At 39.7% G+C, this 14,766-nt stretch overlaps 1 protein-coding gene across 2 annotated transcripts in view; it reads right to left on the reverse strand.

The window, feature by feature from the left end:
- Positions 1-1,606: 1,606 nt before the first annotated feature.
- Positions 1,607-14,766, reverse strand: part of MKLN1 (muskelin 1) — a 45,607-nt gene continuing 32,447 nt past the window's right edge. For both annotated transcript variants that reach the window (XM_089676882.1, XM_089676883.1), the window contains 8 exons: positions 14,447-14,668; positions 13,997-14,126; positions 10,254-10,401; positions 9,643-9,757; positions 7,572-7,711; positions 7,341-7,443; positions 6,658-6,712; positions 1,607-4,749 (listed from right to left, as the gene is read on the reverse strand). In XM_089676882.1, the coding sequence (XP_089533008.1) occupies positions 4,628-4,749; positions 6,658-6,712; positions 7,341-7,443; positions 7,572-7,711; positions 9,643-9,757; positions 10,254-10,401; positions 13,997-14,126; positions 14,447-14,668 (1,035 nt within the window). In that variant the 3' untranslated portion in view covers positions 1,607-4,627. The remainder of the gene's footprint in view (positions 4,750-6,657; positions 6,713-7,340; positions 7,444-7,571; positions 7,712-9,642; positions 9,758-10,253; positions 10,402-13,996; positions 14,127-14,446; positions 14,669-14,766) is intronic.

Consider the following 14,766-nt stretch of genomic DNA (forward strand, 5'->3'; position numbering starts at 1 on the left):
CATCTCACAGCCCTTTATGGGTTTGTGGTCAAGGTCAGATCAAGTGACCGCCGTGGCTTGCTGTCACATGATCGGATAGCTCCCGATTGCAAATAGAGATTGGGAGCTTTTCGTTAGGCGGCAGTAACTGTGCAGGGAGCGTGCAGGGCACACGCTCTAAGCACAGCTCTGTTTATCTTTAGGTACGCATATACACAACCTCACAGTGTTAAGGCCCAGCTGCTGAGAGGCTGCATGTTTGTGTACAGCCAACTGGAAGGAGTTACCACTTCTAGTCCAGTGACATACCATTACATCTTTGGATTGGAGGGATGATACTGATTAACTGCAGTGATGGTTGAGATTTTTTTTTTTTTCAGCTGGCAACTCACTTCACTGTAAAAGTAATCCTAGTGGCAGCCAATTCCTGGGAGGGAAACGGATGTTGTTCCTCCCACTGTGTGATATGTCAGAAACCGGAAGAGACAAGGATTTCATTCTTCCAGTTTCAGTCTCATGTAAACAAGCAGTTAATAGCTTGTGAACGCAGCAGCTAAAACTGATCTTGGTTTAATCAGATGCTTTGCAGGCCAGAGGAGAATTATGCAGTCTAATAGAATCCAGATCTCTCAATGAAGAATAAGAAACGAAAAAACAGCAGCGCTTTTCTGAGTGTAGTAGTAGGATTAAAACAGGTTTAATAGTAAAACACAGAGCAACTCACAAGAGTAGCATACAGACTCGCATATTACATAAAAGCCATCTCCTGCTGACCGTTAAATCCGACCCCTGGGGGTGTTATAATCCAAGACCTGTCCGCTCACACTGGTGGTTCCCAGGGCAAGCTAGGAGGTCCAACACCGATAGCGGTGACATCACCGGAAGCGGAGAAGAGGCAATCTGGCTTGCGGGCATTCGGAGAATGCATGCTCCCTTAGCACCACTATTTTTTTTCTGTATTCTCTCAATGAAGAGGACCTATCACGGCCAATGCCATCACAAGGGATATTGTTAATCACCTGATAGCAATAAAAATAAAAAAATTTAAACGCCTCACCCCCTATGTTCATGCACAATTGCAAACGTTCACATCGGTCCCACATGCATATGTAAAACAATGATCGCACCACACTTGAGGTATCGCCACGAACGCCAGATTGAGGACAATAATTCTAGCTCCAGACCTCCTGTGTAGTTTTAAACTGGTAACCTGTAAAGGCTTTTAAAGTGTCACCTATGGAAATTTTTAGGTATTATAGTTTAGTGCCATTCCACAGGCAGACACAATTTTAAAAAGGAGGATATGTTTGGTATCCATTTACTCGGCATACCATCATTTTTTTATATTTTACTCAAAAAGTGGGTATTATATTGTATATTAAAATTCATTAAAGTGTATTCTTTCCAAAAAAATTGTGTTTGAAAAACTGCTGCACAAACATCATATGACAAAAATATGAAGCACCCATTGTATGCGCCTGGATCGCGGCTAAAATTGTATGTATATCTATCATCTTTGGGGGTTCTAAATTTTATAGCTAAAAAACATTTTTTTTTACATCTAGGAGAGGAATGTCAGAATTTGCCCGGACCGGAAGGTGTTAAAAACAAAATGATGCACATAAAATAATTTACAATAGTCCTTTAATATATCATCTTAACTTTCTTATGCCTGTGCCATAAAGCAGTAAATGGCAGCTTCTACACACAATACAACCCAGCATAAAAATGAGATGAAGGTGATAAGATATGTGAAGTGTTTGCAGCATATGGAAAAATAGTTAATCCGAATACAAAAATTAAAAAAGGGAAATATGGGTCTTCTCCCTTACTAATGCAGTTTTTTTTTTTTTTCAATTTGTGACAAGTATGCCATGAACACATTGTGGTCTAAAAGTATCAACCATGATAAGTGCGCTCTTGGCATTTTTCAGATTAGCATTCATTGTTTATGCACTAAATAGGGCAATAATATTGGCAGGTTGGGGATAATTCATTGTAAATAAATCAATTCTATGAGATTAGCAAAAAAGAGGAAGAGTGCAGATGTTAGTGATACAAACCTTTTAAGATCTGATCTCCCAGATGCTCAAACTAAAGAAGATGCAGACAAAATGCAGGTAGCTGGCGTTATACTTTAACTAGTTGATAGGCCGGGGGGGGGGATATTCCCAAATCAACCTTATAAACAGAGCCCCAATCTCTGGTCTGAGACATTGAGCCCCACTCATCCACTATTCAATGGCCAATGGAAGAGCCTTTACTGACCACTGCGACTAGCTCACATATTGGACCATTATAAAAGATTAAGTGCGCTCTCAAAAGTGCATTTCTTTTGCACCCCCCACGCCACTAACCAGAAAAAGATTCCACCTTCCCCCTCCAGAGATGCACACTTAACAACATTCAAATCCTGCAGCCTCCCTGAGTTTGTTGACTTCCAGCTCAGCAAGTCCTCTCTTCTTGGCTGTGCCTGTGCAGTGGAACCTATATACTTTCATGGGGTTCATCTACCTCCATCTCGTGCACGCACAAACATGGCCGTGGAAAGAGGACTTAAAGCATTTGAGGTCAAACACAGGATTGTGTGGGTGTTGGTTCTCCACAGGAAGGGAGATGAAGATCTCTTAGGCCTGCAAATAAATTCACTTATTCTTTAAATATCACAGGGTGGGTGAGCTTAGCATCAACTAGGACCCAAGTATAGTGTGGACAAGGAATTAAGCGGCGTTCTCCAGACCTACAAAAAGCCCATTGAGGATTAATATACTTGCAGGCGTTAACAAACCGGATAATCTGTTCAATTTGTTCAGCTTAAAACTTAAAAAAGGGAAAAAAATGGTAATCCATAGCCTAGATTCATTCTTTATCATTTTGCAGGAGGGGTCTCCAATATCAACTTGGATCACTGACACAAAGATCATTGTCCCATCTTATTTTACAGAGCTCACCAATGACACGCAACAAGGAGAGATCTATAGGACTACTCCACAATACCAGATTTCACCAGCATGTGGCACTGCAAGGATGGATCCCCTGCATTATTACATGGAGAGATAAACAGTACAGTCATTTTCCACAGAAAGCACCTTTAAATATCATGTTTCCCATTATACCTCTGTACAACCAAATACAGTCTTCAGAAAATTAATCTAACTTTACCTGGGGTATGATCAGATTATGGTATTATGCAACAGACCTCTTGGTTAAATGTTACAAAAGATCACTGAATAGTCATCACAGTGTTTTGCTAGCTTTAAAACTGCAGCACTAAAAATTCCAAGCCTTTGGATCGGCCTGACTGCTGCAAATACTACCCTGCATACTAGTGACTACATGATACTGTAGTTATCTTGCTGTATACAATGCAAAATGCACATACATGCACAAAAAACTTTACTTTTAAGTTAGCATTATGCTATCCTTTAAGTTAAAAATGTAGGGTGCAATTGTTTGGTTTTATGAGTAGGTCATGCATATGGAGTTCAGTGGCATTAAAATATACGGTAAAAATAGAAGACCACAGAGGATTGAACACTATGGCCCCTTTCACACCGATGGTCTGGTCGGGTCAGCCTGTCAGTTTTTCATGCGGACCCGAACAGACCATCCATAGACCTCTATTGACCGGAAGGTGTCAGCGGACAAGTGTCTACTGACACCCGCTAGCATCCAACCCTGTAAGGATTTTGGGGATCCATTCCCCATCCATCTGGAGGATCTGATGGCAGTCGGATAGAAACGGACAGGCAGCCCGTTTCCATCCGACCACCCCATAGAAGACAGCGGGCAGTGTCTGTCTGCTCTGCAGTAACGGAGCAGCTACAGACCTGTCATCCGCCTGCTCAGTGGGGATAAGTGGAGAGATCCCCCACAGAGCAGGTAGATCCACTGATGGGTCCGCCACGTCTGAAAGGGGCCTAAAGTACCCCTCAGCCTCCACACTACCCATTCAAGGGAAGCTTTAGCAAGGTGTTCAATACACATTGATTTTTGAATAAATAAGCAACAAGTCTCATTGCAGCTCAGTTGAATACACACAGATAGATTTGGCTTATACATCATTCTTACAACCCCAACTTCTTATTCAAAGTAAAGGCTGTGAAAACGCAAAATAAAAAAAGAAGTATATTTATAATTCACATTCTTTATACAGAAAATACAGTAGCTGTACAAGAGGTCACTCAATAGTTTCTCAGTTCTTAATTCTCATAGAATTTCCTTGTCATGCATGACCAAGCTTCACTTTCATATGTTACTATAACATACACCTATGCCCCTTTAAATCTAGTTGAACATAAAAAATATATATATAATTTCGGGGCAATGCTCATTATCTCCAATGCTTAAAGGCTACCCACAAACATAGGAAGCCTTTTAAGAGAGCACGATACCATAGCATTTTAAATAGGAGCAAAATGCTACATTACATTTTACACATGTAAACCATTTTACCAAAAGGGAAAAGAAAAACTTTCAGCCAAATTAACCTTTGGCAGCAAGAGGCAATCAACCTCTTCCTACAGAGTTGAAGATTTACCACAAACGCAATGTTCAATCTGTTGTGCACAAATTGCATTCCAGCTTCAATTCCAATTATACATATAACACAAAAGCAGATTACAAGGTTTTGCTCTTCAACAGTTCATCACAGTGTAATCAAGTCAACCAGGTTGCCTTTTGGTGGGGTCATACTGTCTGGAAAGAAGTTGACAAGTGTATCAAATAGCTGTGTTCTCTGAGCATATGTGTGGTCAACATCTGAGAAACCTATTAATAAAACAAAATCATGAAAATCATGAGGACCATCGATCAAAATCAACACAGCAGGCCATGCATAAAACTAAGTACAAACGACAGGATAACATTTCTCCTGTCCCTAAATAGCCAGTTCACCTTAAAGTAAAACTAAAGTCAAATCTGTGGTTCATATAGTGAACTCGATGTAGAGCTATTCACCCTGAGTCATCACAGAGGACAAGGGGGCACTCTTTACGTCTGGAGGAAAAGAAATGTAATCTCCAAACACGGAAAGGTTTCTTCACAGTGAGAGCTGTGAAAATGTGGAATAGACTCTCTCAAGAGTTGGTTCTGGCCAGCTCAGTGGACTGCTTTAAAAAAGGCCTGGATTCTTTCTTTGCTACACAGAATATAACTGGATACTAACATTTATAGGTAAAGTTGATCTAGGGGGAATATCCGATTGCCTCTCGGGGGATCAGGAAGGAATTTTTTTTTCCCTGCAGGAGCAAATTGGTTCATACTTTGCTGGGGTTTTTTTTTGCCTTCCTCTGGATCAACTGTGGGTATAGAATTAACTTTTTTTTTTTTTTATAAATGGTTGAACTGGATGGACTTTTGTCTTTTTTCAGCCAGACTAACTATAACTATTTAAACATAGGCACACATTTCACAGGGGCACTCTTGTTCATACAGCTTGAATGACAGCCTTGCTTATGTGCATGTTTCACCTGGGGCTATGTGCAAGCAGCCTATATTTCCCTTATGAAGACGCAGTAGCTGTATGGACAGTCGCTTATCCTAATATGAAAGGCATGCAGGGGCAGGGTGAGAAGCCCCAATCACACAATGACTGCCCCTGCACACCTGTCACATTAAGACAAGCGGCTGAGTTTTTAATCAATGTTCAGTCAAACAGACATAGCCATCAACTGGACAGTTGCATTCAGTATGGAATAGGTGCGAGCTTAAAGAACGCACATAACCAGTGTACAAAGCCATACAGTGTAAAAATCAAAGATGCAGGCTAATGTATAGGTTTTAGTCAAATCAGAACGTCAAATTATACATGTGCACAAACTGTGGAGTATTATGGTGAAAACCTAATTCATCGTTCTAAGTGAAGATTGCCCATATTGTAACCATCTAGGCCAGGCCAATGCCTGGCAGCCAATCATCTTAACTGATGAAAAGAAAAAGAAGAAAAAAAAAAAAAAAGAGTAAGGAAACAAAGGAAGAAAAAGAAGAGCTGGAGCAAGAAAAAGAAGGTGGAAGGATATTAAAGAAAAAGAGGAAGCGTCCCGTGGGGCTGCTAGATAGACAAAAGAGTATTATCAAACCACGATGGCTGGGCATGGGCAGTCCAGGGTTGCTACATCTGGATAAATTTCTCATGCAAAACAAGCGACTGCGCTCCTACAGTTGCTGTATCATCAAGAAACAAAGGATGCCTGCATGCAGCACCAGCCACAAACAAGATGCTGATTTGTGCTGTAGGGGCCACAGTGCCCATGTGAATGAGCCTGTAACAAGAAATGATAGAAATCCTCTATTACAATGATTCCCAACCTCAGTGCCCTCAAGTACCCCCACAACAGGTCAGGTTTTTGGAATTTCTCGTCACAATATCTTGGTGTCCTAAGGGAAATTGGCAAAATATGGCCTGTTGGGGGTATTTAGGGAACGAGGTTGTGGAAACCCTGATGTATAAGTTGTCATTAAAACGAGTGTCCCCATTGGAAATTGTTCTGTTTTTGTCTTGGTGACAATCAAAATTTTAGATTTTCCCTTACTTTCAGTCATGGAGAAAATTGTCACTTCACCTTTGTTTTACCCCAACACATTTCTTTTAAACACTGCCAAAATTTTGAACACACCAGTACAGATTTTCCCTGCACAAGTCTCCAGTATATTTATTTTACTTTCCTGCCTACTTACCAAGAGGGGTGAATTCTCTGCTGGATTTGAAAAGTGCAGAAGGAAGAAGCTGAAACTGAAAGAAGAAAGAAATGCTGCTTTAGCATACACAACAGCAACTCAAGTCATTGTTCTTTTTACCATCCAAAAGACAAGGTATCTCTGCCATTTGTATGACACTATGGTGTCCGTTTATGAACCAGCGGTAAATGATCGCTGCTCAGTTCTCCAGAATTCTCGGAGAACACAGTTCTCCTGTTAATGCCGTTTATGAAGTGGTGTAGATCAGTTCTCCGAACAAAGGGAGAACGATCTAAAACCGCTGGGAAAAGGCTGCTTTTACTATAATCTTGCGATATTACAGTAAAAGATCAGTTTATTAAGTAGAGGTAAATTATTGCTGCTTAGTTTGCACTTCCTCTGATTCTCCAGCTCTGGCCTGGAGAATCTGGAGGGAGAGCACAGATCTCCAGTGAAGGGCTGAACTTGTTCTCCGCTGATCTCCTGAGTGTCAAACTGTGAATGACCAGAGAATAGCTGCGATCCTCTGAATCACAGCTATTCTCTGTGTCATAAACGGACACCTATGCCAATATTATATATACTCAACTATTATAATTGAGTAATGTATAGAGTCTGACAGTCCTGATACACAATACTTTCATTGAACATGACAAGATCCCAAATTCTGGATATCCCCTCACCTCTTTAGTTTCTTCAGGGTCCGAGTGATCCACAGTGACAAACAGGTCATTTTGCAGGTATTTCAGTGCGCTCAGAGGTTCGGTTTGTGCACGCTCTTCAAACCTGCAACATATTAAATTATTTACCAATCACCACCATTAACATTATATAAATGCATAGCCAGCTTGCATATTAGGCCAGCAGCTACTAAAGAGGACAAGTCATATTTATGGGCTGAAACACACACTTACCTGTGTTTTCTAATGAGATATTTACAGTGTCTTAGCAAGTACTCTTTAGAAGGCCGGCACAACTTCAAAGACCAGAAATCATCCAGCCTCATTTTTGGAGAGCAGGACTTTCCTGGATTTCCTCCAAAAAGATAATGAACCTTACATGACAAGAAATAAAAAGCAGTTATAAAAAGGACATCTTGACATACTTTGCTAGTGTCGGATATACCATTTGTTGCACTTGCATCAAGCAATTGAAAAGTAATTCCTACAATACAGTGCGTAGCCTTTTTGTTGTCAATATCTTTAGTTTCAGGGAACAGTCTACCTCTTTAGCATTTAAATAGTGTACACAGCTACAGGCATTCACCATTTTAAAATGTTGTGACTGTAATTTAACCCTATAGATAAAAAGGTAATTCTTCCTATAACTAAGTTTGTAGAAAATCCTAGATCTAAAGCCTGCAAACAAACTGCAAACCAAATGTAACAGCACTAAGCATGAGGGAAAATTTGTTTAGCTACCGGTTTCTTTTTGATTAAGAGGATTAATTGGGACTGGCTGCACTATATGGACAGTATTAACAGTAGAAACACAGTAACTGTTATGTTTCTCACCCTGAACAATCGCACTGATACATGTTTTAATGCGAGCAATACACGTTATCAGTAATCAAAATGCCATAGCTTCTATTGAGTAGGAGAAAGTGAGCATCAACATGTTGGTTTATAGGAGGAAGGAGTTGAAATTTTTTATTTCTGGTAAATTCCTGGTCTTGGAGTACAGTACAGGACAAATGACTTATATTTATGGACCATGTGTTATATGTTGCTATCGTCAGGTGATTAAACACTGGCAAACACTTAGCTAGGGGCACCCCTAGAGTGTATCTATATAATCCCACCCACACTGAGGCTCCAGTTTGTTTGTTTTTTTTGTTTTTTTTTTTAGCAAGCAATGAATGATCAACACACAGATGAGAGGTAATATAATATAAATGCAGCGCTAAAAGTGATGAATAATAATAATTATAAATTGTAGGGAGCGCTTATAAAGTGGTATCGTGGTGAATCGTCTCTTAGTGACGTATCAAACAATTAAAGTCAATAAATAAAGTGACTGTAGTGCATCATAAGAGGAAAATGCAAATCTAAGTCCAGATAAAAAAGGTGATCCGTGCAGTGATCTCTATGGCGAGGGTCAGTAATATGAATGCACTCAACAGAAGCGCAAAGGATATGCGCATGTGTATGTATATCCACCAGTAGTCGTCTGGGCAGGGGCTGTGGGGTCATCAGGCACACCATAGGCACACAGGGTAACACCACTCCCTCACAGGACTCTCTCTGCTCCCAGGGACAGCTCCAAGTTAACGTCAGACCAACAGATCAGAAGCATCAGAAAATGGGGGAAATCTCCACCTTAGGGGCTCGCATAGAACAAGCACTCTAGTACAATAACCCATCACAATCAATCAGCTACCATTAGTGTCAAGCTCCCCATATGGGGATATGGATATGGGGAGCGTGACACTAATGGTAGCTGATTTTTCTATACAACTTCTCCGATTTATCAGTGCTCCCCAATGGCTCTCTGTTGACAATACTATGCAGCCACCAATGAAGTGCAGTAACTGACAACCGCTGATCAAATTTCAGCAATGTTGTCACCAACCACCCCTAGGTTTACCCGAGCAAAACACAGTTGAGTGAAATCATTTATATGGCTTAATGAGGTTCTTTACATTCGTATTAAGTATGGGGGTGATCTTGCCAAACTGTCCAATAAACTGGCTGCAGATAGATCCCGTTTACTCAAAACAAAAGTTTTGTTTTTAGCTAGTTCTTAAACGTACACTTGTCGTAATAAGGTTATGAAGACTGGCACTGGTGGTCTTTCCTTTTAAGAATATTAGTTGCATGGTTGTCATGTTAATTGCTCTCACTTTCTGAGTCACAGGTCCAGTGAGTGTTCAAACAGTATCAAAACCATACAGCCAGTCAACTAGCATTCTTAGAGTGCAGTGGCAGCCCCCATACATCTCTCATGTCAGGTGTACTTTAGAAAATACTGAATAGAGGACATTACCTTATGCAATTCATCATATACCAGCTGGTGTGCAAATCTTGGACAAGGCTCCTCCTCTTGAAGACTTTTGTTTGGATTTTCCTTTGATGCTTGGTCGTTCTTATACACGCAAGACCTGAACATAGGAATTGCAACATTAGCAAAAAAACAGTAAGATTAAAAAACATTACATACAGTGTGCCCAAAGGTTTGCACACCCTTGGAGAATTGGTAATATGCAATAAGCAGGCAAAAAACAAACAAAAAAAAACACATTTTTAATATTTCTTATGGGATTTATATTCAACTGCAGGTCATAACAGAATTGCACAATTATAAAACAAAACATAGCAATAAGTAAAACAAATTAAATGACCCCTTTTCTAAAGCCTGCATATCCTTAGTTCTTAATACTGTGTATTACCCCCATTAGCATCAATGAGAGCGTGCAGTCTTTTGTAATAGTTGTCTATGAAGCCCCGAATTCTTGCAGGTGGTGATGATGTTCATTGATCAGGAAGTGGTTAAACAGATATCGATTTTTACATGGCTTATTTACAGTGGTCCACCTTTAGTGTAAGTTGTATGTGTATAAATTAGACAAACAGAACTTTGTGTATGTCTATACATACCAACTATTCCTGACAATGTCATAAATCCAGAAGGAATTTCTGACGTTCTCCTCCCGTTTCTCTTTGTCTTTACTTAATCCTGACAGAACATGGATTTCATTCAGCTCTGGATCAATGGTGGCTCTTTGAGTAAAACCTGTCATTGGAACTGCAAAAACATGCTAGTTAGGGCAATTAAGGCATGGGGATCAGTTATCATATGTTCTTGATGGATGCAACAAATAATTTGCCATTATGTTTTAGAAACAGTGCAAGTCACTTTTGTTTAAAATAAATAAATAAAAATAAACAGTGTATACACAAATGTATGTTTATATAGTATCATTCCTGAATACAGAAGCTTACATTTACTATAGCAAATCATTTTCACTTAACCTATTTGCCCTACAGCAGACAACTTTAATAAACTAAACAGAACATCACGTTCTACTGAAAAAATAAAATGGGTCATCCACAAAAAGGATAGTAAATGGAAGAAGCTGGCAACTACAAGCCAGAAAAGTTTAAACATCTGTAGTAGTAAAACTAAATTTAATCAAATTTAAAAAAAAAAAAAAAAAGGATAAGTGATTAAAAAAAACCCCACAACAACTTGCTGGACACAAGGCTGCATGGCATTACTGAAGGCATATCTAATATGATAGACATTTTAGATTTACACACATGTACTGGACCAGGGTAGCATTGTGGACATAACCAATCTTGACATCAACAAAGCAGTTGATACAACATCCACATTTTACATATTTGTTGTGCCATTGCTTTAAACAGAAAATTGTACACTTGCCACTATAGAGAGATTCCCCTGGGCTCATTGTTTAATATGAACATGTGGCTGAAACTGATGTGCCCCCAGTGCCTGCACAGTAAGTTGTGCCATAAAGCAGCCAGCGCTGTACTTGTGGGAAAAAAAAAAATCTGTTCTCTATCTGTTCCACAGCTGTCACCTGCACACATTTAATTACCAACACTGAAGAAAAAAAATGTATTTATATATTGATAGAGAGATCTCAGCATAAATTAGTACACCCCTTTTGAAAAGTAAAATTTTAATCAATAGCTCAATGAATACAAGAACAATTTCCAAAATGTTGACAAAACTGAATTTTATAGAACATTTGTTTAGCTCATTACATGAAAGGTTAAGAAAATAACTTAAATTTACTCAAATTAGTTGATGCAAAAATGAATACACCCCATAACAAAAAACTACTACATCTAGTATTTTGTATGACCACCATGATTTGTAAGGACAGCACCAAGTCTTCTAGGCATGGAATGAACAAGTTAGCGACATACTGCAACATCGATCATTTTCCATACTTTAAGAATAACCTCTTTTAGAGCCTGGATGCTGCATGGAGAGTGATGCTCAACAGGTCTCTTCAGAATTCCCCATAGGTATTCGATTGGGTTCAGATCAGGAGACATACTTGGCCACTGGATCACTTTCACCCTGTTCTTCAGAAATGCAACAGTTGCCTAAGATGTGTGTTTTGGATCATTGTCATGCTGGAAAAGTGCACAACAATCAAGGGCACGGAGTGATGGTAGCATCCTCTCTTTCAATATAGAGCAGAACACATCTTTGAATTAATTATGCCCCAAAGGACACGGCCACCACCATGTTACACTGTAGGCACCATGCATTTTTCTTTGTACTCCTCACCTTCGCGACACCAAACAGTTTTGAAGCCATCAGTTCCAAAAACATGTCTTGGTCTCATCACTCCAAAGTACAGAGTCCCAATAGTCTTCTTCTTTGTCAGTATGGGCCATAGCAAATTCTAGGTGGGCATTTTTGTGCATGGGCTTTAAGAGAGGCCTCCTTCATGGACAACACCGATGCATGCCATTCCTCTGCAGTGTACGCCATATTATGTGACTAGAAACAATCACCCCAGTTTGGCTTTCTACTTCTTTAGCTAACTGCAGTGAACTTGCATGGGGATTTTCTTCAACCTTTCCCACCACAAGACGCTCCTGCCGAGGGGTTAATTTCTGTGGAATTCTCTTCCATGTGGTGGCATTGCTGGCAACATAAAATGGGAGGGGTTTTCTTTGTTAAGTAACTCCCTTTTATAATCGTCTGCTGGACACCTGTTTAATGAATTAGACTCACCTGTAGTTGAATTCTTGATAATTAGGATTTTGTTGTCTAAAATTTCATGGGGGGTGTATTGATTTTTGCAACATGGTCTTGAATGAATTTGTTTGGAAAAATACTTTTTGTTTGTGCAAATTAACAAATCTCATTTGTAGTAGTGTCCCACAGAAAATGTGGATTTTGAAAGGTTTTCTGACAAATTTGCTGGGGTGTACATTTATGCTGAGTAAGTATCTCTCTAGAAGTAGAAATGATCTTATTCCCTTAACCACTTTACAACCACGCTATAGCTGAATCAACAGCACAGTTGTCCAGTTTTGGGAGGGCGTCAGATGGCATCCTCCCAGAACACGGCAACACCAGCCGCACGCACCTGGTGCTGTCTGTGATCGTCGTGTCCTACGGATCACATGACAAGGCAAAAGGCCAACCACAGTGGCCTTTCACCATGTGATCAGCTGTGTCCGATGACACAGCTGATCACAAAGTTGTCACAGCGCAGGGAAAGTACTGCCGATAACCGGCAAGTGTCACAAAGGACAACAGATAATCATCAATGCAGCCCCAAAAGTGCCCATCAGTGGTGCCCAGCAGTGCCACCCAACAATGCTGCATATCAGTGCATACTGATCAATTCCCACCAGTGCCTTTCATACTGCCGAAGCCCACGAGCCCAGAAGGAAGACCAGGTGAAGATGGCGGTGCAGGGGAGCCATGAGAGTGCGGCGCTGGAGGGCTCCATGTACAGGTAAGTCTGTCATAATGTACTAGTATGCGGTACATACTAATACATTATGACCTAAACCTGCAGGGGCCCATTATTTTTTTTTTTTTTTTTTGGACAGTTTACTACCGCTTTAAAACATTCTGGTTTATTAAGCACCTGTAGGCCCTTTTACAAAATACCAAGGTCTTCAGCTGTAATTGTGGCACCAGAAAACCCCTTTTTCATGGGCACCACCATCTACTATTTATTGTCACAAGGAGTCAATGAGATGGATTTCTTCCTCTATTCAGTAGTACAGTTAATCCAGAGCAATAAATTGGATCAGGGGCATGCATAGTTCTCTGACATTGCACTACACAACTGGCTCCCACTTCCAGCTACGTGGGCTCAAAGGGGAAAGAAAAACAAACTGTAGGTAAACCCCAAAAATTAAGTTTGTTAAATAGCTCTCTTTTTAACTACTAAGCCCGGACTATGCACCACCCATCATTGTTTGACTGCCCCTCTGCAGCAAATCAGAAGAGTATATCTACACTGATGGAAAAGAGAAAAGCAAAATGCAAAACAGATGTCATTCATGTGTTTTAGATGACAAAAACGTACCACATGGAGCAAGCGGACCTTGCAATAAATGTGCTGCTAATTTGTGAATAACCCTGGGTTAATTTCATTATTGAAATCAAAAGGGTATAGTACTGCCTCTTCCTCACTACTTTCACAAAATTTAAATTTGTGAGAGCCTTTAACTAATGGTGTGAAAACAGAACTAATGCTCTTTTTATTTTAACAATGCAAGGGAAAAAAAAAAAAACTGCTTCATTACTTCATTTTCACTTGTTTTTCCCTTTGATTTGTAGGCAACAGATCATAAGCAAAGCTAGAAGACAAATCACAAGTCATTTCAGTTACCCATGCCAGAATCTTTCTTTGTGCCATCTGAGATTATTTCCACATGGTCGCTGTCCACATCATAACTGAAAAAGTCATTCAAGTAGGTCTTCGACCTTTGTCCACCAAACACATATAAGCAGCGATTTTTCTTAAATGAATAAGGGAACAACAGATTATGTAAAATGGCAATTAACAGATCAATCTATTTTACATCTCCAAATGTTTCACCTTAGTTATGACATATTTATGTTTTTCACAGTTCACTCAATCTCCACAGCATTCAGTTTGGGAATTTATATCCCCCCTTCCCCAGACGCATGCTTAAACTAACCTGTCACTTAGTTTGAATATCAGCATTACAATTATTACCTGCATATGATTTTCTTCATAAAAGCGGTGAAAGAAAATTAATTTTTTATTGGATTTAAAGAATTGTTCAAATTAATATACAAACACAAGTATACTTACAGAGTGAAAAAGCATGCAATGTCCAATTCTGGATTGTATATCTTCAGGTCCAGCATTACAAGAGTCTTCTCTAAGCAGTTTCCACACTTGTGTCCGACAATCAAATGCAAAAAGTCCACTGAACTGGGGCTCACTGGCCCTGCTATCATCAACATTACCATTGCAAGTCAGTATTCGCCCTCCAAATGTGTAGATCATGTGCTTTTCAGAATCCATACACATCTAAAAATCCATGAAAAGATAAGTTAGTTACACAAAAAGTAGATATCTGAAAATCAAAGTAATTATTCATACAGGAAGCCGCAAATGAAAACGATCTT

This window comes from Staurois parvus, unplaced genomic scaffold (assembly GCF_062004578.1).
Source record: "Staurois parvus isolate SC_StPar_1 unplaced genomic scaffold, SC_StPar_1.0 ptg000175l, whole genome shotgun sequence".
In the NCBI taxonomy this organism is placed as follows: domain Eukaryota; kingdom Metazoa; phylum Chordata; class Amphibia; order Anura; family Ranidae; genus Staurois; species Staurois parvus.